Source organism: Miniopterus natalensis, chromosome 1, assembly GCF_054644295.1.
Source record: "Miniopterus natalensis isolate mMinNat1 chromosome 1, mMinNat1.hap1, whole genome shotgun sequence".
NCBI classification, from domain to species: domain Eukaryota; kingdom Metazoa; phylum Chordata; class Mammalia; order Chiroptera; family Miniopteridae; genus Miniopterus; species Miniopterus natalensis.
Genome location: NC_142081.1, coordinates 172,191,741 through 172,219,498, shown reverse-complemented (window position 1 = coordinate 172,219,498; position 27,758 = coordinate 172,191,741). Strand labels below are relative to the sequence as shown.

General features: G+C 41.7%; 1 protein-coding gene across 7 annotated transcripts in view; it reads left to right on the top strand.

Moving 5' to 3' along the window:
* Positions 1-25,045, top strand: part of KIT (KIT proto-oncogene, receptor tyrosine kinase) — a 77,679-nt gene extending 52,634 nt beyond the window's left edge. For 2 of the 7 annotated variants that reach the window (XM_016207249.2, XM_087827393.1), the window contains exons 8-21: positions 8,212-8,326; positions 9,946-10,127; positions 11,291-11,397; positions 11,496-11,622; positions 12,114-12,218; positions 12,308-12,418; positions 13,550-13,700; positions 15,531-15,619; positions 16,136-16,263; positions 17,304-17,426; positions 20,891-21,002; positions 21,118-21,217; positions 21,547-21,652; positions 22,778-25,045. In XM_016207249.2, coding sequence (XP_016062735.2) covers positions 8,212-8,326; positions 9,946-10,127; positions 11,291-11,397; positions 11,496-11,622; positions 12,114-12,218; positions 12,308-12,418; positions 13,550-13,700; positions 15,531-15,619; positions 16,136-16,263; positions 17,304-17,426; positions 20,891-21,002; positions 21,118-21,217; positions 21,547-21,652; positions 22,778-22,906 — 1,685 coding nt within the window. In that variant the 3' untranslated portion in view covers positions 22,907-25,045. Of the gene's footprint in view, positions 1-8,211; positions 8,327-9,945; positions 10,128-11,290; positions 11,398-11,495; positions 11,623-12,113; positions 12,219-12,307; positions 12,419-13,549; positions 13,701-15,527; positions 15,620-16,132; positions 16,264-17,303; positions 17,427-20,890; positions 21,003-21,117; positions 21,218-21,546; positions 21,653-22,777 lie in introns of all 7 variants that reach the window. The other 5 variants (XM_016207245.2, XM_016207225.2, XM_016207237.2 and 2 more) reach the window with 3 other exon arrangements.
* Positions 25,046-27,758: the final 2,713 nt, after the last annotated feature.

The following is a 27,758-nucleotide window of genomic DNA, read 5'->3' as shown; positions in this document are numbered from 1 at the left end:
TGACTGCATTTGCAAAATCTGGGCTGCCTTCTATGTATTTTGGTCAGAGTTAATTTCAGTTCTGGGTGGCTAAACTATCCTTCTAGGGAGATGCTGCTGTAAGCGTAACACCCTGCAAACAAAGTACATGCCCAGCCTGCCATCTGGCAAAGGTGAGGGCAGACCTGTCACGCCGGCCATGTAGATAGATGGCTTTGGACTGCTTGCCAGCCAGCCATCTGGGTCACCCATGTGGCTGGGGTCTTAGGGACCTTTTGTTACTGACCCTTACAGGTCAGGGACCCAAACTGAGGTCCTTCTGCTCAGTGCCATTCACCCCAATAGAACAAGACTGAGTTTAGTAAAGCAGAGCAGAAACTTTATTTTTTGATCAAGGAGTGGAGAGGGTGAGCTCATGCTCTAACAGCATATTCTCCTTGACTGGGAAGGCGTCTTCTGTATTTATAGGCTGTGGTGTGGAGTGATTAAATTCTTTTAGGCGAGTGCAATTATTATTTTGTTGCACTCAGCCCCTTGGCACCCTGTGCCCCAGCACCATCTTGATCTTTGTGCCCAGCACCGTGGCCTTTGCACTAAACACCTTGGTCTTTGCAGTAAGCACCATGGCCTTTGCACTAAACACCTTGGTCTTTGCAGTAAGCACCTTGGTCTTTGTGCTCAGCACCTTGCTCTTTGCACTCAGCCCTTTTCATTTGTGGTCAGGAATCTTTTTCAGTTCCTGTAAGCAAGTATAGCTCATGACATAGTTTGGGTATTGAGAAACGTTAGGGTCTTTTGGATGATAGCCTAGCGACACTTTTCCCAGGGTAAAGTAATAATGGTGGGCTTGCCTTTAAGGACTGCTCAGCTTTGGGGCTTTGGGGCTGTGCCTTTCTATATTCTCATGAAATGAGGCGAAGTTACTAAAACTTTGCCTCTTTGGAAGGTGGAAATATTTTCCTACTTCCTAACCTCTTAGCCTTTCTATTTCCATTTTTTAAAGATGATAGGACCTTCCAAACATTGGGGTGTCCAAACCATACTTGGGTTAGAGGCTAAAAGTTTTAAGACTTGCTGCTGACACACTTACTGAGTTTTGCTGGAGAACTTTGCTTTTTTAGAGCCCCCTCCCCCACAATTAGGGAGATTCTAGTAGGCCTACTCCTATATTAAATTACTGGAATTCTTAAATGTTAAATAAAGCTAGTGCTAAATAGAACTCCTTTTTGACTTATTTACTTGCCTTTGAGAATTTGCTGTAAGGCTACCCGAGTAACTGGAATGTAGCTTGATTTGTGCAAACATTTGTATACTTGTGTTTTTAAATTAAAACAATTTTTTATTATAAAAATGTTATGTGAAGGATAGAAGAACTAGATAATAAACAAAAATAAGAATCAAGCCACTTTTAGAATATCCCCTTTACTATATATTTTTCAAGACCATTAAATTTTTTTTTTTTTTAATTACAAAAATGAGGTTCTATTTCTTTGTAATCTTGTGTTTTGGTGCTGAACAATAGATGTGTTCTGAGCATCTTTCCGTGTCATGAAATACTCTCCTACAACATTATTTTGGTATCTCGTTGCATAGATAGTTCGTCATCTCTTTAACCCATGTCTGGTGCAATTTTGAGACATTGTGTAATGGGAGGTGGGACTCTGAAGTGATGTGACTGAGTTTGAAAAAGAAACCCATCTGACAATTAAAGTATATAACTATCTTGTTTAATCTTAAATGGGCCGCCGTGCCTGAGTGCCCCGAAGTCAGTAAGGTTATCACCTGCCATGATCTCATGCTGCTGTGTCTGGAGCACATGCCATGCAAGGTGCACTGTGCTGGCTTTCAGGACAGCTCCGAACCAAGGAATAATTGCCAGATCTTCTTAGGGTGACAGTCAATCTGTGTAAAAATAGCTGCTTGTCTTTCTACGTTAATGTTTTTGCGTGTTCATTGGCGATAACTGACAGTGTCTGAAGTCTGTTTTTATTTTCTGTTCCTGAACTTGAAATGAGTTTTCTTCTTAAATTGCTTGGGAGTTATGAGTGTTGTTTTTGATGTGACACTTTAGTATCTCCTTCTTAGGAAGAAGCTCTCTGTGGATGCAGGAATTGCTGTAGACATTTAAACTGGAGGAATGGGGATATCACGGCAACCTACTTTTCAAGTAGAATTTAAAAGCAGGTTGCTGTGATTCTCTTCTATTCTGAAAAAATTGAGGAAATGTGGCTCTCAACTAAAGAGTCTCACCCTCCCCAGCCTTGGGCCCCCCCAAGTGTTGGTATCACTTTTCTTTCATGGGCCATAACACATTTGGTCTGGTAGGGTGTGTTGCTAATTTGGGGGATCTATGTAAAGACCACATCTGTTAAGAACACTAAGTAACCTGTCTAAATCATTAGATCCTTTGTTGGTGTGATCTGGCCTTTTTTTTTTAATGTTTGTGATGGAAAAGCAGGAGAAACAGGTTTCAGTATGTAACCATGACCCTGAACTTGGACCTACTTTTCTAAAAAACACATGAGTGGTCCCTTTTATATTAGTGGAACTTCTACTGTATGGAATTTTTTTTTCCAGTAGAGCCACGTGTGTTTTTTACATCAAATTAGCCTCCTTTATTTATTTACAAATGTATATAGGGTCACCTATAATTTAGTGGAAATTTAAATAAATCTAAGGATAGGTACATAATCTTTCTATGGGCACTGTGTCAATAACCCGTCTCCTCCACTTCTGAATTATGTGGCAAAATGAAGTCACTATTGTTAGAGTTGTATTGTACCTGGGACGCATGACCATGGCACCTCCTGCACAACATTTCTGGCTGAGGAAGGCCCTCTCCAAGTAGTCTCACTGTTTGTTTGTTTGTTTGTACTTGGTCTTGGAATTGGGACATCTTTCCAATGGCTATTTAGAACTGGGGTTGTCAAACTATAGACCCATAGCTAAGAATTTTTTTTGAATGCTCAAGAATAACCAGAAGATATTTATGAGACATGAAAATAAAATAAAAATTTCAGTGTCCCTAAGTCAAGTTTTATTGGAACACAGACATGCTTATTTGTTTATATGTCTAGAGCTACATTTGTGGTATGACGGCAGAATTATTTTAAGAGAGACTACTCTGTGGTCCTCAAAGCCTAAAATATTTACTGCCTCACCTCTACATTAAAAGTTTGATTACCACTAGTTTAGAACATCACTTCCTTAGGAGAATGATTTTTTTAAATGATAGACACTCTGTTAAAGATAGCTAGATACACAGGAGATTACAGCTGAAATTTTGTTTTGTTTGTTAAACAAACTTCTGTTAAAGTGTGCATATGCCAGTTTCTGGCTCTCTTTAAGAATGTACAAAACAAAATATATTTTCAAAATATCTATTCTGGGGTTTTGAAAAAGTATAATCCTTTTATAAGTAAAAGTTAACCTGAGTTTTTCTATAATCCTATTTTAGCTGACTTAAGTTTCTTTATTATAATGGTATTATGGCAGGAATGTGAATTTGACTCAGACCCGCACCAGGATAGGGGCAGATTGCTACAGAGCATTGCTGCATTGCCATTAAACACCAGAACTACTACAATCAGAAAACCAAGTTCATTTCAGAAACAATCAAAGTGTTCATCAGTGGATGAAAGGAAAGAAAATGGGGTGTATACATACAGTGGAATATTATTCAGCTGTAAAAGAGAATGAAATCTTGCCATTTGTGACAACATGGATGGACCTCGAGGGCATTATTGTAAGCAAAATAAGTCAGACAGAGAAAGACAAATATCATATGATCTCACCTGCATGTGGAATATTTTTAAAAATAAACTCAGATACAGAGAACAGACTGGTGATTGCCAGGAGGAGGTGGGGGGTGAGGGTGGGCAAAATGGATGAAGGGGGGTGGTGGTTAAAAGGTACAAACTTCCAGTTATAAAATACTGTAGACAGGTCATGGGATGTAATGTACAGCAGAGTGATTTTAGTTAATACTGTACTGCATGTTTGAAAGTTGCTAAGAAAGCTGATCTTAAAAGTCCTCATCACAAGAAAAAAAATTTTTATAACTGCGTGGTGATGGATGTTAACTCTGTGTGGTGGTCATTTTGCATTATATGCAAATACCAAATTTGCACACCTGAAACATATAATGTTATATAGAATTTTATCTCAATAACAATTTCATCTTTATGATTCTTTTTTGTTTAATCTTTTATTATTTGAAGACTTAAGTCTGTGGGGTAAATCAGTGAATGGTTAGGATTTTTAATTGCATGAGCAATAAATTCTCAGTAGGAATTATAAGCACTCTGACATCTGCCTAGAAGCTGATTAGTGCCATTGGAGACACCAGAATGGCTCAAGGCCACAGTATTTTGAGAGGAGAAAGGGACTATTTTTATCTTCACAGGAAACACATAACTTATACACCTCTTAGGCTTATCTACACCTCCAACTTGGGAGGAATTAGGGAAAGTGTCATTTGGAATCCTGCTGGTTGCAGAATATCTAAGAAACCATATCTTAGCTTTAACCTGGAGAATTGCAGAGCGTTATGTATCTTTAAAAGTAAAATGTATATTTCATGCCTTCCACAGTGCTTTAAGACACTTACAAAATGCAGATGAGCCCAGATTTTCATTTTTAGGAATCAGATTTATACCTAGCTTATTCTTTATGCATTAAACATTTTCATAGCGCAACTTGTCATGTACAGCCCAAACTGTCATCATGCCACTTAGCCTTTTCAGAACAGGGTCTCTCGTCACCAGCACTGGGGACAGGGCTGGGATTAGCGTGGGGCAAGAGAGGCAAAATTCAAGGAAGTGCTCACTCATGGTGCCAACCCTGTACTTGCAGGACCTCAGGGGCGAGTGCCTTCTTAAACTCTGCACCCTAAGTGCTTTTCTTGCCTCACCCTTGTCCTGGCCTGATCAAGCATCCCTTGAAGGTACTTTTAAAAAGTGCACTGCTAGGTCAGATCCTTAACCTACTAAATCTTTGTGGGTAGGGCCCAGGAATCTGCATTTTGACCTCTTAGTACTTTTAATGCACGCTGAAGTTTGAGGACCCTCTGAGCTTGGTTGACCAACCTAAGGCCCAACAGGACAAATGCTGCTTCGCCAGCTTTAGGTTATGACTGGGACAGTAGCTGAAAAATTGGCCTAATTAACCAGCACACAGGAGCAAGTAGGCCAGCCGGACCACACCACTTGCCAGCCCCGGCCGTTGTGTAACTACTGCCAGGTGTCACGCTGGAAGGCTTGGACCGGGAGCACTTATTACCAAAGTTAAATGTGATTGATTATATAATTTTGAGCTGTTCCAGTTTTTTAATTAAAAAAAGTTTTATAGCTTCATTATTAGCTACATGTTCATTATAAACAAAAATGTTTTAAAAAGGGTTTTTTAAAAACAGAAGAATAAAATAGAAATGATCCATAACCCTATTACCCAGAGATAACCATGGTTAACATCTTAAGGTACCCTTTCAGCCCTTTTTTCCTATTGAGTCAGTTCCACTAAAACTTGTCGTGGGGCCTTAGGAAGAATGAACGACAAAAGGAGTGTTGGTATGAGATCTGGCTTATGAACCCCTTCCCATTTCTCCCTGCCTCGTTATCTTTGCTGCCTCTGTGATGTGGGTCCCCCCTTTCAACATTAATCTCAGCATTAAAAAGAGTTCACATGTCCCAGTGTGTGTGTGAGTTTCTTACTTTTGCACAAGTAGTGTAAATAGTGCCCCTGCACAGGAACGTCGCCATTGGACTCTTCTTCCAGGTCCTTTCTTGTGACTCTAATCGATTCCTTTGGAACCTGAGGGACTTGTTCCTTTGGGGGAGACTTCATCATTCAATAGCTCTTACTGTGTGTCCAGCACAGGTGGGACTCGGCTAGGGGTCAGAGGTACAACCAGTAGGACGTGGTTGCTGCCCTGAGAATGCGCAGCCTGGTGCAGGAGGCAGACCAGGATCCTGGATGAGTGTCTGGCGCTCTGAGATGCTGCGGGAATAGGGAGAAGGGATCAACCACCTTGGCTTTGGAGAGTTGAGGATGACTTGGAAAAGGAGGTAACACTTGAATTGACTCCAGAGACACCCACTGAATGGCACCTGCAAGTCTCCAGCCAATAGCACTCTCCTAAAGTTCCACTTTTGTGTGTGTTGTGTCCTACTTTCCAGTCTGATTACACAGTTGCCCATGATAATTAAATGAAGCTTGCCAGATGGATGCTTTCGCAAGGCGATGGCTCGTTTTCTTGCTCTATTTGTGAAAGCTGGCATTGGGTCCAAACTCTCAAGGATGCCCCTACCTTGAGATTGCTTTGTGGTGTCACTGTCTTGAGTGTTGAGCCAAATGGCCAGCCTATCAGCAGGGCCAGGTTGAGTGACAGGTGGGTGTGCCATGCATGTGGACACTCTGATCCCTGCCAAGCTGTTTTGCCTGCAAGGAGGTGAGGTGCAGAGAGGTTGTTCTACAAAGATGTCATTTATCAGTGTTACCTACCTTTGAGGAAATGCGCTTCCTATGCTTCTAATCTGTCAGTCTTTCCTTCTCACCACATAGAGTTTTCCTATCAGTTGCAACATAATTGATGTCAGATTCCCAATTTATCAGATTAAAACACATACACAATTTCACACTATCTTAAAGAAGCAATTTTTAGATCATGAAAGAGAAAATTTAGAGTGGCAAACATAGTGAACTTATTTGGTAGCAAACTTGATTAACCAAGGAGGGTGGGCACTCTGAACAGAAAAGAGTAACTGAATCATTAATAATTGTTTCATTTCTGCAAATTGTTCTTAGTTTTTCATTCATTTCTGTGAATCATTCTTGTTCTCCATCTTATTTAATTCTCACAACATCCCTATGAAATGGGTACTATTTAATTAATGCCCCCCCCCTTTTTTTGATAATCCTTCCCCAATGATATTTTTTCCATTGATTTTTTTTTAGAGTGAGTGGAAGGGAGAGGGGGAGAGAAAGAGAGATAGGGGAGAGAGAGAGAGAGAGAGAGAGAGAGAGAGAGAGAGAGAAAAACATCAATGTGAAAGAGATACATCGATTGGTTGCCTCCTGCATGCGCCCAAACTGGGGCTAGGGACTGAACCTGCAACCACGGCATGTGCCCTTGACTGGGAATCGAACCCAAGAGTCATTGGTGTGCCGGCTGATGCTCTAACCATTGAGCAACACTTGCCATGGCATAATTAATGGCTCATTTCATATGTGAGGAGACTTGATGGAGGGCAGGGAACTGGTAGTGTCAGAGCTGGTGTGCAGGTCTGTCTACCACACACGTGGCCTCCCAAGTTCTGTGCTCACTTGGGCACTCGATGGTGCACCAAGAATCCAGGGTCCCTGCCATCAGATGTTTATAGTTTAGCTTACTCATTCCCAAAGGGTTAAAATGCTTCAAATATATTAGTAATAGAACTACCGAACCTAAGCTCGTTCCCTTCTACTTTAGAAATAATCTCAAGAATTTGCAGTGCTTTAGGGCACCCTCGATTGAATATCCGTTGATTATTGTAGCTACACAGAAATGTCAAATTAAAGCATTCCTGCTGATATCATTTACTTTTTTGGTGATTGTACTCAGGTTTAGATATATGTATGAATAAACCTCTGTGGCTGGTTTCCTCCTCTCATTTTCTGTCTGTATTTTGCATTTGAAATAAAAATTTGGAGTTAAAAGCCCATATTGTATTTTGCTCTTGTGTTTTGGGTTTTCTGTGAATAGGGTGATCCAGCTATTTATCTATACCACCTCTTCACCGCCCCCCCCCATAAAAGAGGAAATTCTTGAGAGAGGGGGCCTTCGCTTTTCCTGTATTTCATCTATTCCAGTCCCCAGAGTAACTTGAAATCCTGATGCCAGGAATCCTTTCAACAGAATTTTAACCGTTAAAATAATTTGGAGTGTTAGTAATGAGAAGCGGTCTTTCGGATTCCCACTCCCTGGAAACAGAAAACCTGCCAGGCTTTCCTGTGCTCTGCTCAGCCATCCCCAGAACAGGGAGTTCGCGGTGACCCCCACATCTGCAGGGTGGCCTGACCCTCACATCCCCCTCCCTGTACCTTCCACTCACCGGTTCAGATTCGCCCCTTGAATAACATGTTCCCTCAAGGCCTTCTTCAGCCTCAAGAAGGTTCTAAGGATTCTGAGAGTGGAGTGGACCTCAGTGATGGCCTCCAGCCGTCTGACATATGGCTGCTTCTCTTTTCCTGCAGCAAAACCAGAAATCTTGACTCACGAGAGACTCACGAATGGCATGCTCCAGTGTATAGCAGCAGGCTTCCCGGAGCCCACGATAGAGTGGTACTTCTGTCCAGGAACCGAGCAGAGGTGAGATGACTGTTTTGGTTACCATTTAGCATGCAGCAGGGAAGGGCTGCAGTTCTGCTGAATTTCAATTATGTTTCAGATTTTTTTTTTCCCGCCCAAAAGCTTTGTTTCAGTGATTGTTTTTTTCTCTGTCCATGTGGCTTTTGAGATGGCATAATTGCTATATTTTTCTTGGGAGACATTAATTTTGTTTGCTGGAAAATGATTACTGAATGACTTCTCTATTTTGGTGGTTATCTTTTTGGATTTATCATGCAATTTCCAGCCCGCAGGTAGATAAAGCAATTTTCCAGGACAGAGTAATTAGATTTCCATTCTATACACAGGAGGTAACGTGTGGGAAATGTGGCTGTAGTTATGAAAAAAATTACCTCAGAAGTTAATTGCCAAGTTACCAAAAAGTAATGATCGCACAGTTACAACGTGCGTATGGCGTTTGTCAGCTCCGTGTTCTAAACCGTTTTCTCGGTGATTAGGTGCCCAGCCCCTGAGCAGAGCACATCTGGCTTTGTGCTTCCTCTCCCTGAGAAGCCACACTTAAGCCTTAAATCGTCCTTTCTCATTACCTGAAGATGAAAATGTTGCTGTTTTTATCCATCGAATGGTATTTTGTGCTCAGGCTTTAAAAGCCCCGTGTAACATCACAATCGAATAGTCAGGGTATTAGTAGAAATTTTATTTTTCATTGAATAGACCTTTTTATTACAAGTGGGAAGAGGTTACATAGGATTGTGGTTTTCAGCTGAATTTGAGTGGAATATTTTCTTGGGGGAATAATAGGGCTGGTTCAAGACCCCTGGAAAGTCTGCCCACAGCAGAAGCAGCCCCAGTAATTATAGCAAATGCTCATTGGGCGCCAGCTGTGTGCCGGGTACGGGTCTAGTGAACAAGACACCCGTGTCCCAGCTTTGTGAGCTCTTGCTCTGATGGGTGGAGATGAACAAAGGATGAAAAAACTAACATAGGCAGATGGTAAGTGCTGAGGGGGAAAATAAGGCAAGGTAAGGAGGGAAAACTGCTAGGCATGTGGGGGCGGGGTGGGGAGGGGTCATTTAAACAGAGTCCTCAGGGTCTGGCTCCACATTCGCCACCTGGAGTGCAGCCTGGCGGGACCACCTGTACCTCCCTGCATAGACCCTCCAGTCATGGGGTCCTCCCTGCAGGAGCTTTGGGGGTTACCTGTGGTCATCCTATTTGAGGCAGTGCTTTCTTCCCCCATGCTTTTCCTTTTCAACCCCGCATACACCATTTTACTATAGTTTATTTAAGGATATTTAAGTCATTTCTGTTTAACTCTCCAAGTTGGGTCTTATCATCCCATTTTACAGCTGCAGGAACTGAGTCTTGTAGATTTTGAAGTTGCTTGTCAGAAGGCAACGGAAGAGGCATTTGGGTCGGGACTCCAACCTGCCCCTCACTCCATAGTCTCCCCCCGACTTCTCTCCCACGGGCTTTCCTCACTCCCTGAGCCATGGGAGTGCTCATTCGTTGCAGACACTCCTGGTTGTAAAAGGAAATTTCCAATTATGAACCCTAACTTAGAAAAGAATGCCAGACCCGGGGTGTTTGAGTGTGGATTTTCATGGAGTAAGTCCGGGCTGCTGTTTGTGTCCCCCCAGGTGTTCTGTTCCCGTTGGGCCGGTGAGTGTGCAGATTCAAAACTCCTCTGTGTCACCGTTTGGCAAGCTAATGGTTCAGAGTTCCATCGGTGACAGTGCACTCAAGCTCAACGGCACGGTCGAGTGCAGGGCTTACAACGATGTGGGCAAGAGTTCTGCCTTTTTTAACTTTGCATTTAAAGGTAACAGCAAAGGTATATTTCTTTTTAATCCAATTTAAGGGGATGTTTAGGCTCTGCTACCATATGAATCATGATTTTAAGTCCATTCCATCATTGGCCATGTCATTTCTGGTAATATCTGCATTGCACTGTACTGTCGTCAAACTCACTGTTTCATTCTGTTCTAGTCTGTTAATAAAATGTATGTAGTAATTTTAACCATGTACTATATGTATTTTACACATGTGTGTGAACATGTATGTATGCACGTGTGTGTATATAATGCATTGTATATTTCCAATTGTTTTTATTAAAAATGGGTAGAGAGGGAAAATGGAGGGCTATATTTACCTTATATCCAAACAGAAACAGAAGTAGGGCAATTTAAAAATTTAAATTCCATTTAAAATCAGTTATTTTAACACATTGCCAGATACTATATCAGAAAGTTAATGCTGCCTTTTATGAAGTCATGTTAGTGAGCTGTTTCTTTAACATCTTTAAAATGTGATTCATGAGTGACTAGCTCTCCTAACAGAAGTTAAATGATCCTTGTGGACACATTGATGAATTGGTATGACATTAGAAGACAAAGAAACTGAGCACCTACATTCTTTGGGCACAGTTTTTGTTTTCCTGAGTTGGCAAAGATGGGTGCCAAAAATGTTGTATTTTCAGTTTTTGAGTAATGAGGGGAAGAATTCTTACATTGCTCTTCATCATAGATTTTTTTCAGACAGGGCAATAAAAAGAACACTTTAAAAATGTTTTTCTCAGTTGTGGAAGATTTCTGCTCAATGTAGAAAATTTGGAAAATGCAGTAAAGCATAAAGAAGAAAATAGAAATCACACATAAAGGAAATTTCTTAAAAGTTGTCAAAGGAGGAAATTTGGTTGAAGTACAAAGTTCATTCAGATGTTGCTTTTCATTGACCAGTGGCATAAAATTTTTGTGCTGTAGAAACCTTAAGCTCTCTTCCACAGTCTCTGGTTCAAAGTTGTTTAAAAAGATTCCTTCAAATAACAAGAGTAAGATACTAACCAAGGCGAGCAGCTGAGAGGTGCATGGCTTTGAATTCTGCCATGGGCTGGGAGGTGGGAGGTGGGTGGTTTGGGGTACATGGTTGTGGTGAAGACCCAGTTGTGCTGAGAGGTTATGATTCCATGTTCCTCTTTCATTTTAGAAGAAATCCATTCCCACACCCTGTTTACACCTTTGCTGATCGGTTTTGTGATTGCCGCCGGCCTGATGTGCATTATCGTGATGATTCTTACCTACAAATACTTACAGGTAACCATTTATCTGCTCTCCGCCTTGAGCACTCTAATGATGGAAACCTTGATCATTAAAAGATTAATATTAATCTTTTCCATTCTCCTGCCCACCAGAAACCCATGTATGAAGTGCAGTGGAAGGTTGTTGAGGAGATAAATGGAAACAATTATGTTTACATAGACCCAACGCAACTTCCTTATGATCACAAATGGGAGTTTCCCAGAAACAGGCTGAGTTTTGGTCAGTATGAAACAGGGGGCTTTCCAAGGAACCTTTTTGTGTATACATAACAATGACTTTAGGGAACCCCAATAGCTTCCTGTATTTTATTCCACCTGCAACAATAAGTATTTTCTGTGAAATGTCACCATCTTTGATAGTTTTGGCATAAAGCACATTAGAGGGAAATGTGTCTAGACAAATATTGTCCTTAATTCCTTTGTTGATGTTAAAATTACACAAATGGGCCTTGCCGGCATGGCTCAGTGGTTGAGCATTGACCCATGAACCAAGAGGTCACCGGCTCAGTTTCCAGGCAGGGCACATGCTCGGTTGCAGGGTTGATCCCCAACTGATCAATGTTTGTCCCTTCCATCGATGTTTGTATCACTCTATCCCTCTCCCTTCCTCTGTCTCTAAAATCAATAAAAACATTAAAAATAAATAAATAAAATGACACAAATGGTCCTTTGGTCCCACTACCACCACTTACTGTGTCGTCCTTCCTGCAGGGAAAACCTTGGGGGCTGGCGCCTTCGGGAAAGTTGTCGAGGCCACAGCTTACGGCTTAATTAAGTCGGATGCAGCCATGACTGTTGCTGTGAAGATGCTCAAACGTAAGTTTCTTTGGGATACTGCATGTGCTCAGCATTGGTTTGCCAAAGACAATTTTTTTTTTGCTAAAATAAAATGTTTCTCACTTTAGCAAGCGCCCATTTAACCGAACGAGAAGCCCTAATGTCCGAACTCAAAGTCTTGAGTTACCTCGGTAACCACATGAATATTGTGAATCTTCTCGGAGCCTGCACCATTGGAGGTAAGGCCATCGCCAGCTGGCCTTTGATTATCTGTCCAATGATCAGAATGGGGAACTTTTGATATGCTTTTGACAGTGCTTGATTATAAGTTCCTTGCAAGATTTTTACCCAGATTATTACTTCTCGCTAAATCCTCTGCTCCTAATTATTGTTCTGAAGAATGTATATTTTAGTTTTATCATCATGGGATGGGAAAGCCCAGGATATACCTTAGTTACTGTTCTGTGTGTCTCATCAATAACATTGACCTCGTGAACATCTCGAGAATGTCTCATCTCATCCAGAAAGCTTTTCTTTTTATCTTGCACGATTTCCATTTTGCTGGATCCTATTTGGTTGCTAAAGGGTTAATATTCATTTCCATACCCTAATTAAAAATAGGCCTTTAAGCCTACCAGCTCTCAAATATACACCAAATGAGGCAAACAGTTCACTTTTGTTAAAAATAAAATTTCCAATTCTGAAGCATCAGTTGAGCCTCCCATCACAGGTTTCATTTTGGTCGAAAGGAACAAAGCCGTGTGAAAGGAACTGTTGAGAGCTCCACGGTCAAGTTGACAACTTTATATAATCTCTTAAAACAGTCCCCATAAACGTTGCTTCACCACATCATGAATAGTTCATGAGACATTTCTGCCCAAGTTAATTAGTTGCCTGTTAACTTCATAGCTGCAGTTTGAGCCATTCATAACACCAAGAAAGTGTTCAACTTAGTAGTGCTCAGAACACAGACTCAGCCGGCTTTTCCGCGTGGTTGGTTTCCCTATTTTGCGGCAGTGTGTGCCATCATTTCCATACGAATGTTATCAGGAGGGTGTGAGCCCCACTGTATGTAAGCAGCAGTGAATCCAAGGGTTCTTCTAGGAAGTCTGATAACAACATAACCAGAAGTCACACGGGGCCCCCTAACCACTCACAAATTTAGGTAAAAGGGGGCTCACTTGTTTAGTTTTATCCACATGACGCTGCGTTTTGATAGGCAGTGTTTACAGCTAGGATTGTGTTACTGCTCAGTAGGCTTATCCATTGAAACGGATTGTTGCTGGCCTGGATCACCTATGGGTATTTATGGGAGGCAGGGTTTGTTTATAGATGCCAACTCTTTCTACCCTTCTCTTGTATGCTTGTAGGGCCCACCCTGGTCATTACAGAATATTGTTGCTATGGTGATCTTTTGAATTTTTTGAGGAGAAAACGCGATTCATTTATTTGCTCAAAGCAGGAAGATCAGGCAGAAGCCGCCCTTTATAAGAACCTTCTGCATTCAAAGGAGTCTTCGTGGTAAGGCTGATTTACATAAACAGTCAGCTGTTGACAGGCAGTTCTGGGGTCATGAGGGTTTGCAATCAAGGCTGATTCTTTTAAAAAAATGAACTGAGATACTTTGAGGTGCAAAATCAGATTATTAAATCATTTAAATGTGATTAACAGTTTACAGAGTTCAAATTGTGTTTTAAAGATTCAGGTAGTGTGAAACGTCGATTTTTGCCAATGTATTTTTTTAATGCATCCTTAGTTTTCCCTAAGCGTTTGTTCTGTTCAACTGCATGAACTCGATACCTGTTTCTCTTATCATGGCTCTGCTCCGGTGTGTCATTCCATTTATCCTATGGAGCTTGGTACTGTGTGCATCTTTACAATGAGACACTGTTTACGGGAAAATCTGCAAGCTTGTCAAGTTGTCACAGTAAATTCCTTTAAAACCTTTAACAGAACGTCAGAGAGCTGTGAACATAACTGCATGTCGGTTTCTCGCCATCTACCTCTAAATTATTTCTATATACCTTACCCTTTTTAAAAAACTCATTATGCTATAAAAAGGCACATTTAAAGAAATTCTGTACCTTATTTTCATCTCTTTCATCACTGATAGCATTCTGAATTTAAATGATGTGTAAAGAGCTTCAAGTTCCTTTAAAGAGAATTAGTGCAGTTTACAAGCAGAATAGAAAACCTCTCTGCCATGCCTGCCTCTTTTCCCCAACCGTTATTAAGATCTGCCGCTAAAGAAGGCTTCCTAGATTCTCTCAGCCCCACAGAAATCATACTTCTCATGCCCAACCCCTTATTCTTTATATTTCTGCAGTTGCGTGGTGGGTTTCTCCCCTGCGTTTTGAGATGGCAAGTTGTCTCCTAACCTCTTAACTCCAGGCCCTTACGGAGACCACAGTAAATGTTATTGATGGGCAGTCACCTCTTAAAGCCCTTTTCTGTACCTCTGGCTAACATTTTAAATCCCAGGTGAAGCTTTAAATTTTTTCTAATCCTGTAAACTTGAGTACTGTCAATTGGTATTAAAACACAATGCCAAACACTTTTTGTTCGTTCCTCCAGAGCATGTGCTCTTTATAGGAATAAATGAGCTAATTTGTCTTATTTCTAAAGCCTTGGTCCCATATATGGTTTTTAACTTTTTGAAATAATGGCCTAAATTGTTCAGTCCTGTGTGGTGTTCTTTGTGCTTTGGGATCCCATATGGGACTGGAACCATCCGCACACTCTGAAGGAGATAGTTGTCATGGTGTTTCTATGCTAATCACAAGCAGGAAGTACTAGAAATCTTGAAGACTCTCCAGCCAAATGTTGCAGATTCAAGAGGTCCAGATGGTTCAGAAAATCATCCAAATTATTGGTGTTTATCTGAACCAAACTTGGTGTTTTTAAATCTTCTCCCATCAGTCGCTATATGTTAATGATCTCTGTCTTCTCCCCCATAATACATCTCATAAACTCTGGTTCTTTGTCTCTTTCATCTTGTCTCTTGGGGCTAATTTAGAGAGTTTGAAGTAATGTGGGATGATGCTTTTTGGCTCTGTTTCCCATTAAATCTCTGGTGTCAAGGGATGGGAAATTTCTAAACCGAGTACTGTCTATGATTGAACACAGAAAAAGCCATCTAATTCCTGGGGATTGGACCCTAATGTTGAATGTTAAAAATTCATCTCTTACTGAACAAGATTTTCTTCATTCAAACTTGGCAAAGTTTTCTTTGAATAAAATAAACCTATTATGTAAAAAGGGATGGGGAGATAGAACCTACCCCATCGGTGCTCCCCCCGTTTCCCATTTTATTCAGTCATGATTTGATGGATGTTTTATCTCTCCCAGTAGTGATAGTACTAATGAGTACATGGACATGAAACCCGGAGTTTCCTATGTTGTACCAACTAAGGCAGACAAAAGGAGATCAGCGAGAATAGGTGGGTACCCTTCAAGAATGAAATCAACTTCATTTACAGAGGATTTCTCAGACCACTATGGAATATAACACCATTCCTGGTAGTGACAAGTCTCCTTTACTGTAGGGTCCAATGGCAATGCCAGTAGTGGCCAATGGCATTTAAGGGTTGCAAGGGGGTGTTTAGGGTCAGAGGATGGGTTATTATATCTGAGCATCTTATTGCATCTATGAAAATATATGCATATAAATATGTATTTTGCAGATTGGGATATATCAGATGTATATTTTGCATATCAAAATATGAGATTTTTGTATTCATCCCCCATTCTTCTCCCCTAATGATTTTGTAACATAGCCCAGAATTGTGAATATTACTTTGTGAATCAGCAGCTACCTGTTCTCAACACTGGGGAGGTCATTGACCTACAAGTTCATATCCATTCATTCGTTCATTACCTTTGGTGTGACTGTTGTCACTGTCTCGTGTTTCCTCGCCTGTAAGGTTTAATTGCTAAGAAAATCCTTCTCTCAGCAGGCTCATACATAGAAAGAGATGTGACGCCTGCCATCATGGAAGATGATGAGTTGGCCCTGGACTTGGAAGACTTGCTGAGCTTTTCTTACCAGGTGGCGAAGGGCATGGCCTTCCTGGCCTCCAAGAATGTAAGTGGGAGTGATTTTCAGAAGTCTTTTTTTTTTTCTTTTCTTTTTTTCCCCCAGAATGAAACATAGTTAGAGCCATAGTTAGAATGCAGAGTGTCATTTTGAAGTGTGGTAACCAAAAGCAGAGGAAATTTAGTTTCTTCATGTTCCAACTGCTGTCTCTTTAGAAATTCCTGCTCTCATAAGCTTTAACGTGCAATTCTGTCTAAATGAACTTTCTATGAATTATTTTTATATGCAATGAATTCATTTAAACCTTTGGCTTTTAGGATATAGAAGTTAATGTTAGAAAGTAGATAATTGTATCACTAAAAGGAAGGGGTACTGGGGGTACCTCATAGAGCTGCAAAGCTTGGGTTTTATTGAAGGTAGACTACTAATATTGCATGTCTGGTTTCTAAAGTGTTGGGGAAATAAGGTATCAGAGAGAATAATAAACATTGGGGGAAAGGATGGGTATGGGAAGAGAGTGATGGAGCCAAAACAGGAACATGCTCCCTGGAAGGGCGAGAGGAATTCCCTAGGAAGTGGGATGAGCAGAATAGGATAAGGTCACAGATCTGACTCTTATGTGTCATTGGTGACATTTCCAAACAATTACCAAACTCAAAGAGGATATAGGGTAGCTGAAATAAAGAGCCTCTTCCCTGTGTCCTTGGGAGATGTCAAGATGAAGTTGCATAGACATTTTAGAAACTCTGTATAAGGACATTCACAGAGAAGCATGCAAAATTGAGTTTTCAGTGTAAAAAATGTGATACGACTATTTAATGTATTTTCCTGTGAATGAAAGCAGTCCCAAGAAAGCGTTTATTCAAGTTGGTTTTGGAAAGTGATTATAGTAATTAAGATCCTAACGATGTGAAACACAAATTTTGAGCACCATTCAAGGCATAATTTAGATACTTATTTTTGGTGCACCGAATAGTTTAAATGTAAAGCAGAAGTATCCGATTTATACAACATAAGCAGCACTATAGTATTAAACATAGTTTTCACTTTTAAAAGTTTAAAATAAATTTCCCCCTCTCTCCTGATAGTGTATTCACAGAGACTTGGCAGCCAGAAATATCCTCCTTACTCACGGTCGAATCACAAAGATTTGCGATTTTGGTCTAGCCAGAGACATCAAGAACGATTCTAATTATGTGGTCAAAGGAAACGTGAGTACCCACTCTCTGCTTGACAGGCCAGTGAAGGATTTTAGTTTCAAGTTTTTCTAAGAATTGTTTCCTATGGTTTTCATAATGCAAATCCTACCTTTGAGATATCATGCATTTTGCCGTCACATTAAGTGTACTTCAGCAAAATTTGCATGGTATGCTGAACAGTACAACCAACATTCTGATAATAGAATTCCTAATTCTAATTGTGTAATTATGGGGCATGTGAAGGAAACAGAAATAGCCTTAATTTCCATTATAGCCTGAGAATAGCAATGAACTCGATTTTGCTCTAGTGAAACAACTGTGGACCTGAAGGTCACAGCAGGAGAATTTTATTTTGAGATTGACATGCCATGTGAAAAAGATTAAAATCGAAGGTAATGTGCAGAATTTGGTTCAGAGAATGTTGGAGCTGACAATCAATAGAGAGCTTATTAAATAGGTTCATAAGTTATAATTGGTTTAGAGAACATAGTGATTTTATTTCAAAGTGCTTTATTTCATTGCTAGTTTTCATTGTATCATAAGCCCTTGGCATTAGAACGCAGTGTCTTCCCATTTTAAGAGCTGCAGTATATTTCAGTGATGTTTGTCTGAGATGACACAGGGTGGTAGAAGCTGAAACCAGAGTCCATGATTTCCAGAGCAGCGTCCCGTGAGTAGGGAAGGCATGTAGCCCTGTATCTATATTCTTTTACATTTTTCTAGGCCCATTTCTGTAGTTCAGATCCGTTCCTGGAGGTAGCTATACGTGTCCCTTATGATGAGGAAACATTTTCTCCTTCATCACTATGGCATCTCTGTGGATTGGCTATATCTGATTTGGGTTTGTAGAAACAGTGCCAGGTTTACCTCCTGATCAAAGCCTGTATATTTAAAAAAATTTTATTGATTGATTTTAGAGAAAGAGGAAGGGGGAGAGAGAGAGAGAGACATCGATTTGTTGTTCCACTTATGTATGATTCATTGGTTGCTCTTGTACGTGCCCTGGCTGGGGACAAACCATAACCTTGGGGTATCGGGATGATGCTCTAACCAACTGAGCTACCAGGCCAGGACCAAAGAATGCATTTCTAATCAATCTCCTTGCATCATTAGAAGTGTTAATAGAAGCAAGTTCTCCCCACCCTGGTGCGCTGCAGGAAGGAAGGCTGTAAGGTGGCTCTTTATCTAGGCCCCTGAATAGTGACAAAAGGAGGAAAGGAAGACAGTAGTGGCTTCTGGACCCGGTCTCTCTGAGTTCGAATCTGGCTCCATCATTTAGTGGCTGTGAAATATTTGGCAAGAATTATCCAACACTTAGGAAAGTTGGTTTTTCTCCTCTTGGGAATAATACTGTCAGCTGCCTCATAAAGTTATAATGAGGATTAATTAAATTAATATATATAAAGTGCTGAGCATAGAGCCAGGCGCCTTGTGGCTAATACTTACATGGCACTTATTATTTTGACTATTTTTCATAGCTGTCTCATTTGAAATATAAATAATCATGACAGTGGTGATGCTGCAGCGCCTTATTGCTTGTTCTTGGTTAGTGACTTTAGTTGGAATTCACAAGGGTGGGTTAGTTCCCACCAGCTTCCCTTTGTGGACTCCAGCTCAGGTCAGGTGAACTGACCAATCACAAGTGTCACTTTCACCAGGCTACTGAGTAAGGAAAATTTACGGACAAGTTAAAAGCAAGGAAACTCACATAGCATGTTACCACCCCAAAATTACATCGTAGTCATCTGAGATCTCCTTGTTGTGTGAGTTTCCCTGTAAGTCCTTCTATTTTTCATGGATTCTTAGTCATTTTTGTGCCAGGGTCCCTTTCTTAGACTGGCAAATCCTATGGGTCTTTTGTCAGAACAGTAGGATAAACAAGAAAAGCAGTTAAATTGAAATACAGTTATCAAAATATTAAAAAGTAAATTTGTGATGTGACAATACATGTGCTGTGTTACACAGAATAACATGTTCTAGCTGTGGGTCTAAATACTGCTGTAATTTCAGATGAATGTAAACAGTGTACTATAAGATATCCGTGATTACTATCAGTGACAAAGTCACAGGTACTGCCCAGACTACTGTGCTTTATTGCCTTCATTCGTAATTTAAGGAAATAATACACTTCACTTAGAAGTTAGTGTGAACAAGAATATAATCTCTTCCCTTCCAAGTTCACAGGCACCTGAATTCAAGGTACCTGTAGATACCAGGTTAAGATCCCCTGTAGGAGCTTTAGCACAAAATCTCAGAGGCAAGGGGAATATTGGAAGAATTTTTTTTTCCCTATGGACTAAAATAACTTAAAGACTATAAAAATTTGTGGCCTTAGTGTCCAGTCCTAATTGGATTAAGAGCAGGATTGACTGAGTTTTCTATGGTAGATTAAGATTCAGGAATCCAGAACGTCTTTAAGAGGAATAGTCACAGAAAGTTTGGCTCGGTTTTAGCAGAAAGGGTTCAGGATGTGAAATTCAGCTGTTGAATTTCAGCCCTGAATCTGCCACTCACCTCCTTGGAATAGTCATAATCATCATAAACCACTGCTATTTACTGAGTGCTTGCTTATGCTAGACCATTTCTCAGCTGTTAGTGAGTCAGGCAGGACCGTGCTAAGCATGCTGGCCCATATCACTGCACAAAACAACTCTTGAAATTTGAAATATTTGTTTTACAGAAGAAGATACAGAGGCTTAGTTACAGATATTTAAATGACTTGCCCAATGCATTAGTTAGGGATAGTTTCTGTTGCATATTAAAGAAAACCCAAAAGAAAAGAAAAAGAAGTCTAGGAGTAGCAGTCCAGGCCTGTCAAGAGGCTCCATAAAGTACTCAGGGGCCAAATATTTCCCCTTTCCATTTTTTACTGTCCCTGGAGTAGCCCTAATCTTTATGGCCTAGGATGGTCACTACTAGCCAGACACACCGCATCCAGCAGGTGGAGGAGAGGCCAGGAGGGAAGGGCACAAAGGCACATGCCAACTGTATTTTAAGGAGGTTTTCCTAAAGCTTCCATACAACACTTATAACTTATGGCCCAAACTGAGTCGCATGACTGCACCTCGCTGCAAAGGAGCTGGGAAGTGTAATCCTTGTTATGGGCGGCCGTGCTTCTACTAAGGGAACAAGGAAAACATAACCAGTGGTAACTAACAAGTCTTTGTCACTCAAGGCCAGTGGCTGAGTCAGGATTAGAACCCATGTCTGTCAGTCTCTGATGCCTGTGCTCTTAACCACCATGCTGTAGTGACTCAGTATCCCCATCTTGAAAGTAGGGATGGTGTACTTGTGAGCCACCTATTTCGGAGGTAGTTGGGTTCATCTGAAGTCATATAGATAAAAGGCTTTTGTGAGAGGGCAGTCAAGTTCTCACCCTCAGCTCTCACAGGAGCATCGTCTATGGGAATATTTTCTACTCGGTTTTTTGGAATTTCTTAATTACCACTGCTGAATCTGTCGTGCTTCCATTACAGGCTCGGCTGCCTGTGAAGTGGATGGCACCTGAAAGCATTTTCAACTGTGTGTACACATTCGAAAGTGATGTTTGGTCCTATGGGATTTTTCTGTGGGAGCTGTTCTCTTTAGGTAAGATGATCCTTGCCAAAGGCACCTTCATAGGCTCAGAGCAGCTTCTTAAGGTTTTTATCAGTGTCCTGCTTTCTTATGATTAGCTCTGATTTGCAAACCGTTTGTGCCCCAGGCAGCAGCCCCTACCCTGGAATGCCGGTCGATTCTAAGTTCTACAAGATGATCAAGGAGGGTTTCCGAATGCTGAGTCCTGAGCATGCACCTGCTGAGATGTAAGGGCCACGACAAGATTATTTCCCCTTTTATTTTTCGTTTTAAAGACAGAAACCCAGATGTTGAGGGTTTTCAAGTAGACCAGTTTGAAATGTCACTTGGTTCCTGTTTAGGGCACCCTGGTCAAATGTCATTTCTGTAGCTTAATTTTCACCATCTCTTGTCACCAAATACACAGAAAGTCTTGGCAGTGTTTCTTACATAGAGTACGCCATTCATTGTGTCCAGTTGCCTAGCCCTGGAATTATTTTTGAAATAATTGTATGGCATACACCTGAAGACAGGCGAAGGGCATTGAGGAGTGATGGGAAATGGCCCTCGTTTACAGGTATGACATCATGAAGACTTGCTGGGATGCTGATCCCCTCAAAAGGCCGACATTCAAGCAGATTGTTCAGCTGATTGAGAAGCAGATTTCAGACAGCAGCAACCATGTGAGTACCCTCTGAGCATGCCTGCGATCTCCCTCCATTCTCAGGTGTGTCGTCCTTCTCAGGCTCTGGGGGCGAGGATGACTCTTCCCACCCTTTCTCTCCTTGGCTTAGGCTGTAAATTGGACTTTGGGTGGGAAAGTAAAGCAAAGGAAACAAGTACTTTCTGCCCAACACCCCTGCTCTGAGCCAGAGAAGGATATGAGATGAGGGGAAGAGAGAGTAGAGCACTTTGCACTCAGAAGTGTGGAAGTAGAAGCTTCCATAAATAAGGATTTGCCAGGCCCCCCCCCCCCCCCCCCCCCCAATGCTGGTCATGGAGTCTGCATGGGCTCTCTTTCATGTGCCAAGGCCATTCAGCCTTTGGAGGGTTGGGTGGTGTGAACTAGAATAAAAGCATAGAAAAGACAGCTTGTTACCACAGTGGAATAACCTTCTGCTCAAACAAGCATGACCAGAAAATGGCAGCGAGCTGTCATGCCCACAAGCCGTACAGAATGAAGAGTTGTTTGAAGTTGGGAGATCTCTCCCAGTGATCTGGGGAGGGAGGAATTCAAAGCCCGAGTCTATTATTTCTTCTTTTAAGTAAGGTATTGATCCTTACTTTGACTCAGATTTTTTACATTGCTTTTTTTCTGGATTGTGTGCTTGGAGCTATCTTGCCTTTTCTAAGCATACACCACTGGTATTTTGGGGTTAAAGCTTGTTCTTCTGGGTGTCAAAGCGTATTTCAAATTAAACGGCATTTTCCACCCATGTGCTTGATTCTCAATGGAAGACCCATGGAAGGGCCACTGACTTCTCAGTAAATTATATCGGTTGTTGGGTTATAGTTAGCTGTCTAGATTTGTTAACCTTTTAAATAGGTTAGGTAGTGCCTGTTCTAGAAGTATCCCAGCAGAAAAGCACATTTTTTGCCATCCCTTCCTACATCATCATGCCTTGGGGAAAAGGCGGGGTAAACAAACTGGCATTTCCTTTTGTCAATATGATTTAGTTTTGGGTTGCAAAAGTCTTTAAACTCTCTCTGTTTAAGAGTCTTCCTCAGTTCTTTGCAACTCTGATGCCCCTTCATCACAGTGTTTGATGTGGGGATTAGTGTATTGACTGTGGACTTGTTTTCCTCAGATTTATTCCAACTTAGCCAACTGGAGCCCCAACCAAGAGAACATCGTGGTGGACCACTCGGTGCGGATCAACTCCGTGGGCAGCAGCACTTCGTCCACCCAGCCTCTGCTTGTCCACGAGGACGCCTGAAGTGGACCGCATGTCTGGGATCTCCCCAACGCAGAGGTCCCCGTTCCTCTGGGTCCTATGACTGTTCTGTTCGACTTGCATCCTGCTCCCGGATAATGGACACCCCTCTGTAATCCCGTCTTTATGAGCACACTTTCATGGCCGGTGATTTTTGTCATCAGCCCCCATCCCCTTGCCAGGCCAGGGTTCAAACTGCATATACTCCCAATAGCACAGTAGCTCCCGGTAACAAAGACAGTTCTGAGTTGGAGAAAGGGCGGGTGGATGGCCTTGAGACACCTTGGGTCCTTTCTGAGCCTTGTCTCATTTCTGTTCGGAAAGGATGGTTGATAGCTTATTTGAATAAATGGCAGTAGTCACCTTCGGCGCTCGTAACTGTCCGTAATGACATGATGGCTCCGCAAGATTAGAAGCTGGGACCTAAGCCCTTGATGTGGAAAGTAGAACATTATTGGGACAAAGGTCAGAAGTCGATGAATATCTGGGCTTAAGAAATCTACTATTTTGTGCTGGGAATGAGACGTAGGCCATGAAAACGCTCCCTGAGCCTGAATGAAGGCTTGCTGCTGAGCGTGAGCCTTTGCGCTACTGACCTGCTTTCTCAGCGGGCTTTGCCGTTAGGGAGCCGCGCCGGAGAGAGGCCTCCCCTTCCGCGTTTGTATATATTCATCCTGCAATTGTACATGTTCATATGCCTGAGGGAGGAAAACCCACAAGGTGTCATTTCTGGAGACAACTCTGGCTCAGTCAGGTCTGCTGTATGTAGGAATAGAGAGCCAGGCAAGTTTGACGGACGCAGTGCTGTGGTTTTTGGTTCTTGGTTTTTTTTAAAGAATAAACGTAATTGTCAAGCACAATCTTAACAAAAATCTCCTTTTGTAGCCGATGAACTTGCTGTATAGATTCTCCAGAACAAGCCTATAGCTTCAGAATGGCATTGTGCTCAATAGATTCGATGCCATTTGAAACGATTTACTGCATGACTCCAGTAGGAGTGAGAAAACAGTGCTGTCTTAGTTTGGATGCTTCTGTAGCAGGAAAGAAAATTTAGAAATTTAGATTCAGCCTCTTTGCAGACATGTCCTGGACGCCAGGCCAGTACCTATATACTGTATGTGTGCGCACGCACATGTGCTTGTAGACACATCTTTTGGGGGGTGTTCTTGCCCTGAGCCCAAGACGGTCCTTCAGTACCCAAGAACTCGCTTGGCTTTCGTCGTCCATGCTGCTCTTCATTCCCTTCACCTGGCCGCCCCGAAAAGCTGACCAAAAGCTTGCATAGAGGCATATAGGAGGCCGAGCGCTTAAGTACCTATTTATGTCAGCCCACCGTCACTTAAGGCACTCCATTATTTATACTCAGCATACTGTACTTGTCCCTTAGATCTTCTTAATGCTACTCTCCCACTGAAACGTATTTAAATTTTACCCTTCAGGTTGTAGCCTGGATGTTATTCTTAGAGTCTGCCTTTTTCATTGCTGCCCAGCTTCAAGAGGTCCGTGTGGTACATGGCAGGGTTTGTGTGTTGTCTTGCAAGATTCCAGCTATGCTGCCTTCACGGTTTCCCCCGCCTAGGTCCCTTAGGTGTCATTTAGAGAACTGTGGCCATTTATCTGGAAGTAACCATTTGCACTGGAGTTCTACGCTCTCGCACCTTTCCAAAGGTAACAGGTTTTGGGGTTTTGTTGTCAACGTAAGAGATTGTCGCTGTTTGCCATACTTTGAAAATTTCCTTTGCATTTCTGTTGACTTTGATTAGAGTAAGGAAAGTGGTTGTTAACTGTAGATGTCTAGGTACTTCAGGGGCACTTCACTGAGAGTTTTGTCTTGGATATTCTTGAAAGTTTATATTTTTATAATTTTTTGTTTTTACATCAGGTATTTCTTTGCAGTGGCTTAATGTTTGAAATTATTTTGTGGCTTTTTTTGTAAATATTGAAATGTAGCAATAATGTCTTTTGAATATCCCCAAGCCCGTGAGTCCTTGAAAATATTTTTTATATATACAGTAACTTTATGTGTAAATATGGAAGCAGTGCAGGTTTAAAGGATGTTGGTGTTCCATGTGTTTTTTTCCTGATATGTTGTCCAATTGTTGACAGTTCTGAAGAATTCTAATAAAAATGTAAATATATAAATCAAGTGAATCTTTTTTTATTATTTCAAGCTGAAATTAAAGTGGTAAGGTACACTCACCTTGATATTAGGAAGGTTTGTGGCTACTGTGCACAAGATCCATGCTAGACTCGGATCACTAGCGTTCACAGACTTGAAAATTCAACAGACAGTTACTAAGAATTTGGTACATGCTATGTTTTCTTATCTTATTCTTAAAATTTGTGGTCTCCATTTACATTGAAAAATAAATACAGAAAACATTTGGAGAATTCTGCACATTACTATGATTGACTCGTGAATGACCATTTTTGTGGGCAAAATAATGGTGAAATATCAGTTTTATGTGATTCTATCTCTCATAACCACGTTTCCTCCTAAAAGAGACTAACAAGTAACACTAACAGTAAAGTAATCTGCAAGGTTGACATGAGGAGTCTCCCAAGAGGGTGGTTTGTGTTCTTGTTGGCCTGGGTTTTGAAGAAAGGTCAGTTCATCTTGAGATGCTCCTGCTCCACCTCTCAGTCCTGAGTTAAGTTCTGTCACTCGTTTGCAGGGAGGTGCTCGTGCCTGTTGGTTCAGTGCTGTCTTAGAGCTGGAGCATCCTTGATGGTCAGGAGGTACTGTCCAGACCAGCGGGTCCTGCATAGAGCCGGTGAACCCTTCCAGCTTGAAACAGAACCATCCTGAGCCACGTAATCCTATTAAGAATATGTTAGGCACACCGAACACTGTCAGTCTCAGTTTCCTTTATTGACGTGGCATCTACCCCTGCAGAAGTGTCTCCTGAAGGGAAAGGGAAGGATGAAAGGTGACCTGTAATGAAGAGGAATCATTTCAAGGGAGGGAATTGTATGGGCAGGAACATGTCAGTAATTCCTGAAAAACTGACCCACAGTTCAGTCAGGTGGTTTTCATTATTTTAGACAGGAATGAATGCTAATTGACCCCAAAACCAGTCATTTCTGAATGTCTTCAATGTCATTTGGACTTCATGTGTGAAATATTGAGTTAAAAGCAATCAACAGCCCCTGTATTACTAGTCTATAGCTATGTCCCTCCCTCCCTGGCCCAGCTTTTAACAGCAAAGTGTAGTATCGAGTGCTTAGTATCTCGGCTAAAAGTGGCTTCAGATCTTTTTGCCAGCCCTGTCCCTACCACTTGTTGCTGTGTGATGCTGGGCAGATTAGCTCTTGAAGTCTTAGTTCTCATAATAGCAGTATCTACTTTGATGTACTAATGTGAAGCTGTCAAGGCTGCCTTGTTGGTACACTTAATACATAAATAGTGCTCAAAAATGCTAACTTCTGTCATAGCTAATTAGTCTTATTAGGAAGGAAGTAGATGCTTCTGTTCCAGCATAGCTCAGTTTGTTACCCTATAAAGAATTATCCAGTCGCCCTGCCCGTGTGGCTCAGTTGGGTGGAGCGTCATCCTGTATATCGGAAGGTTGCGAGTTCAGTTCCTGGTCAGGACACATTCCTAGGTTGTGGGTCTCCCTTCCCCTCTCTAAAACCAAAATGCATATTCTCCGGTGAGGACTTTTTTTTTTTTTTAAAGGATTACGCACTTGAAAATTTGTTTGTTTTTTTCTCTTAAGTGCAAACAATATTGTACTAGTTTGCCATGAAACTTGACTCTCTTATACAGAGTCTATCTTATTAAAATATCAACATTTAGCTAGGAACTTAGGGCTCTGTGTTCTGATCCCAGCCTTCTTTCTGGGCTCTTTTCTGCTCTTCTGATTCCCTCCTTGGGCTTCACAGTGTCTGTTCTCTCCCAACAGCCCCCACCTTTCTAGACCACTGGAAGTTGCCTGAGTTGTCATGCACTCCGAACTTCTTACTGCTCTTACAATCTGTTCTGCCTTGTACTGTACTTATTTGGGTTTTAGTCTTTTCCCCACCCCACTATATCCAGACTTAAAAATCAATCATCACCTATATGTCCTAAGAGTCATTCGTTTTATTACTTGTTAAAATATTTAATTAACCAGAAACTCGGAGGTTAAATTGCTCCGAGGTTATAAGAGGTTAAAACTTGCTCAAGTTCGCTTGGTAATACATGGAGCCAGAATCTGAATCCAGATCTGTATTTCAGTGATGGCAAATACCTGGTCTCCCCATGCTGGCATCTCCACCCCTTTGTCCATGCAGACATCGCTCATCTCCCAGAGCACTCTGCCCATGGGCCCAAGATGCCATAGAGGTCTAAACCTCCAGGAAGCCCAGGCAAATCAACGGGAGTTAGTCTAAGAACAAACTTACCTGCCACCTTAAAGTGATTGCCACATTTCAATTTTCTTGAGGCACAGGTGTTCATCTCAGACGCTCCTCAGTGCTTCACACGTGGTTAATTAATACACTTGGAATGAATAATTAAACATTCCATCAGTATGGAGTAAGGGAAAGCCATCTGGGAGGAAATGGGTCCAGAAAAGACAGGAAATAGAGAAGCACAGCTTTCCCCCCGGGTGGGACCTAGAAAGGCAGCTTTACTGCACAGAAGGGCTGAGGCTTCGGGGACAGGGAAAGGGGAACTAGGAAAGTTCTTTGGGCAGCGCGACCGTGACTGCACAGCTGCTTTGTGGAAGGAGAAGTAAAGGGGGACCTGGGCGTGTGGGGAAGGGCGGAGAGGAAGGGAAAGTAGCAGAAGTGCTCTTCCTTTTTCAGAAGGTGGGGAAGGCGTTGAAGGTACCAAGGAGAAGTCCCCGGGCTGGAAGTGCAGAAGCTGAAG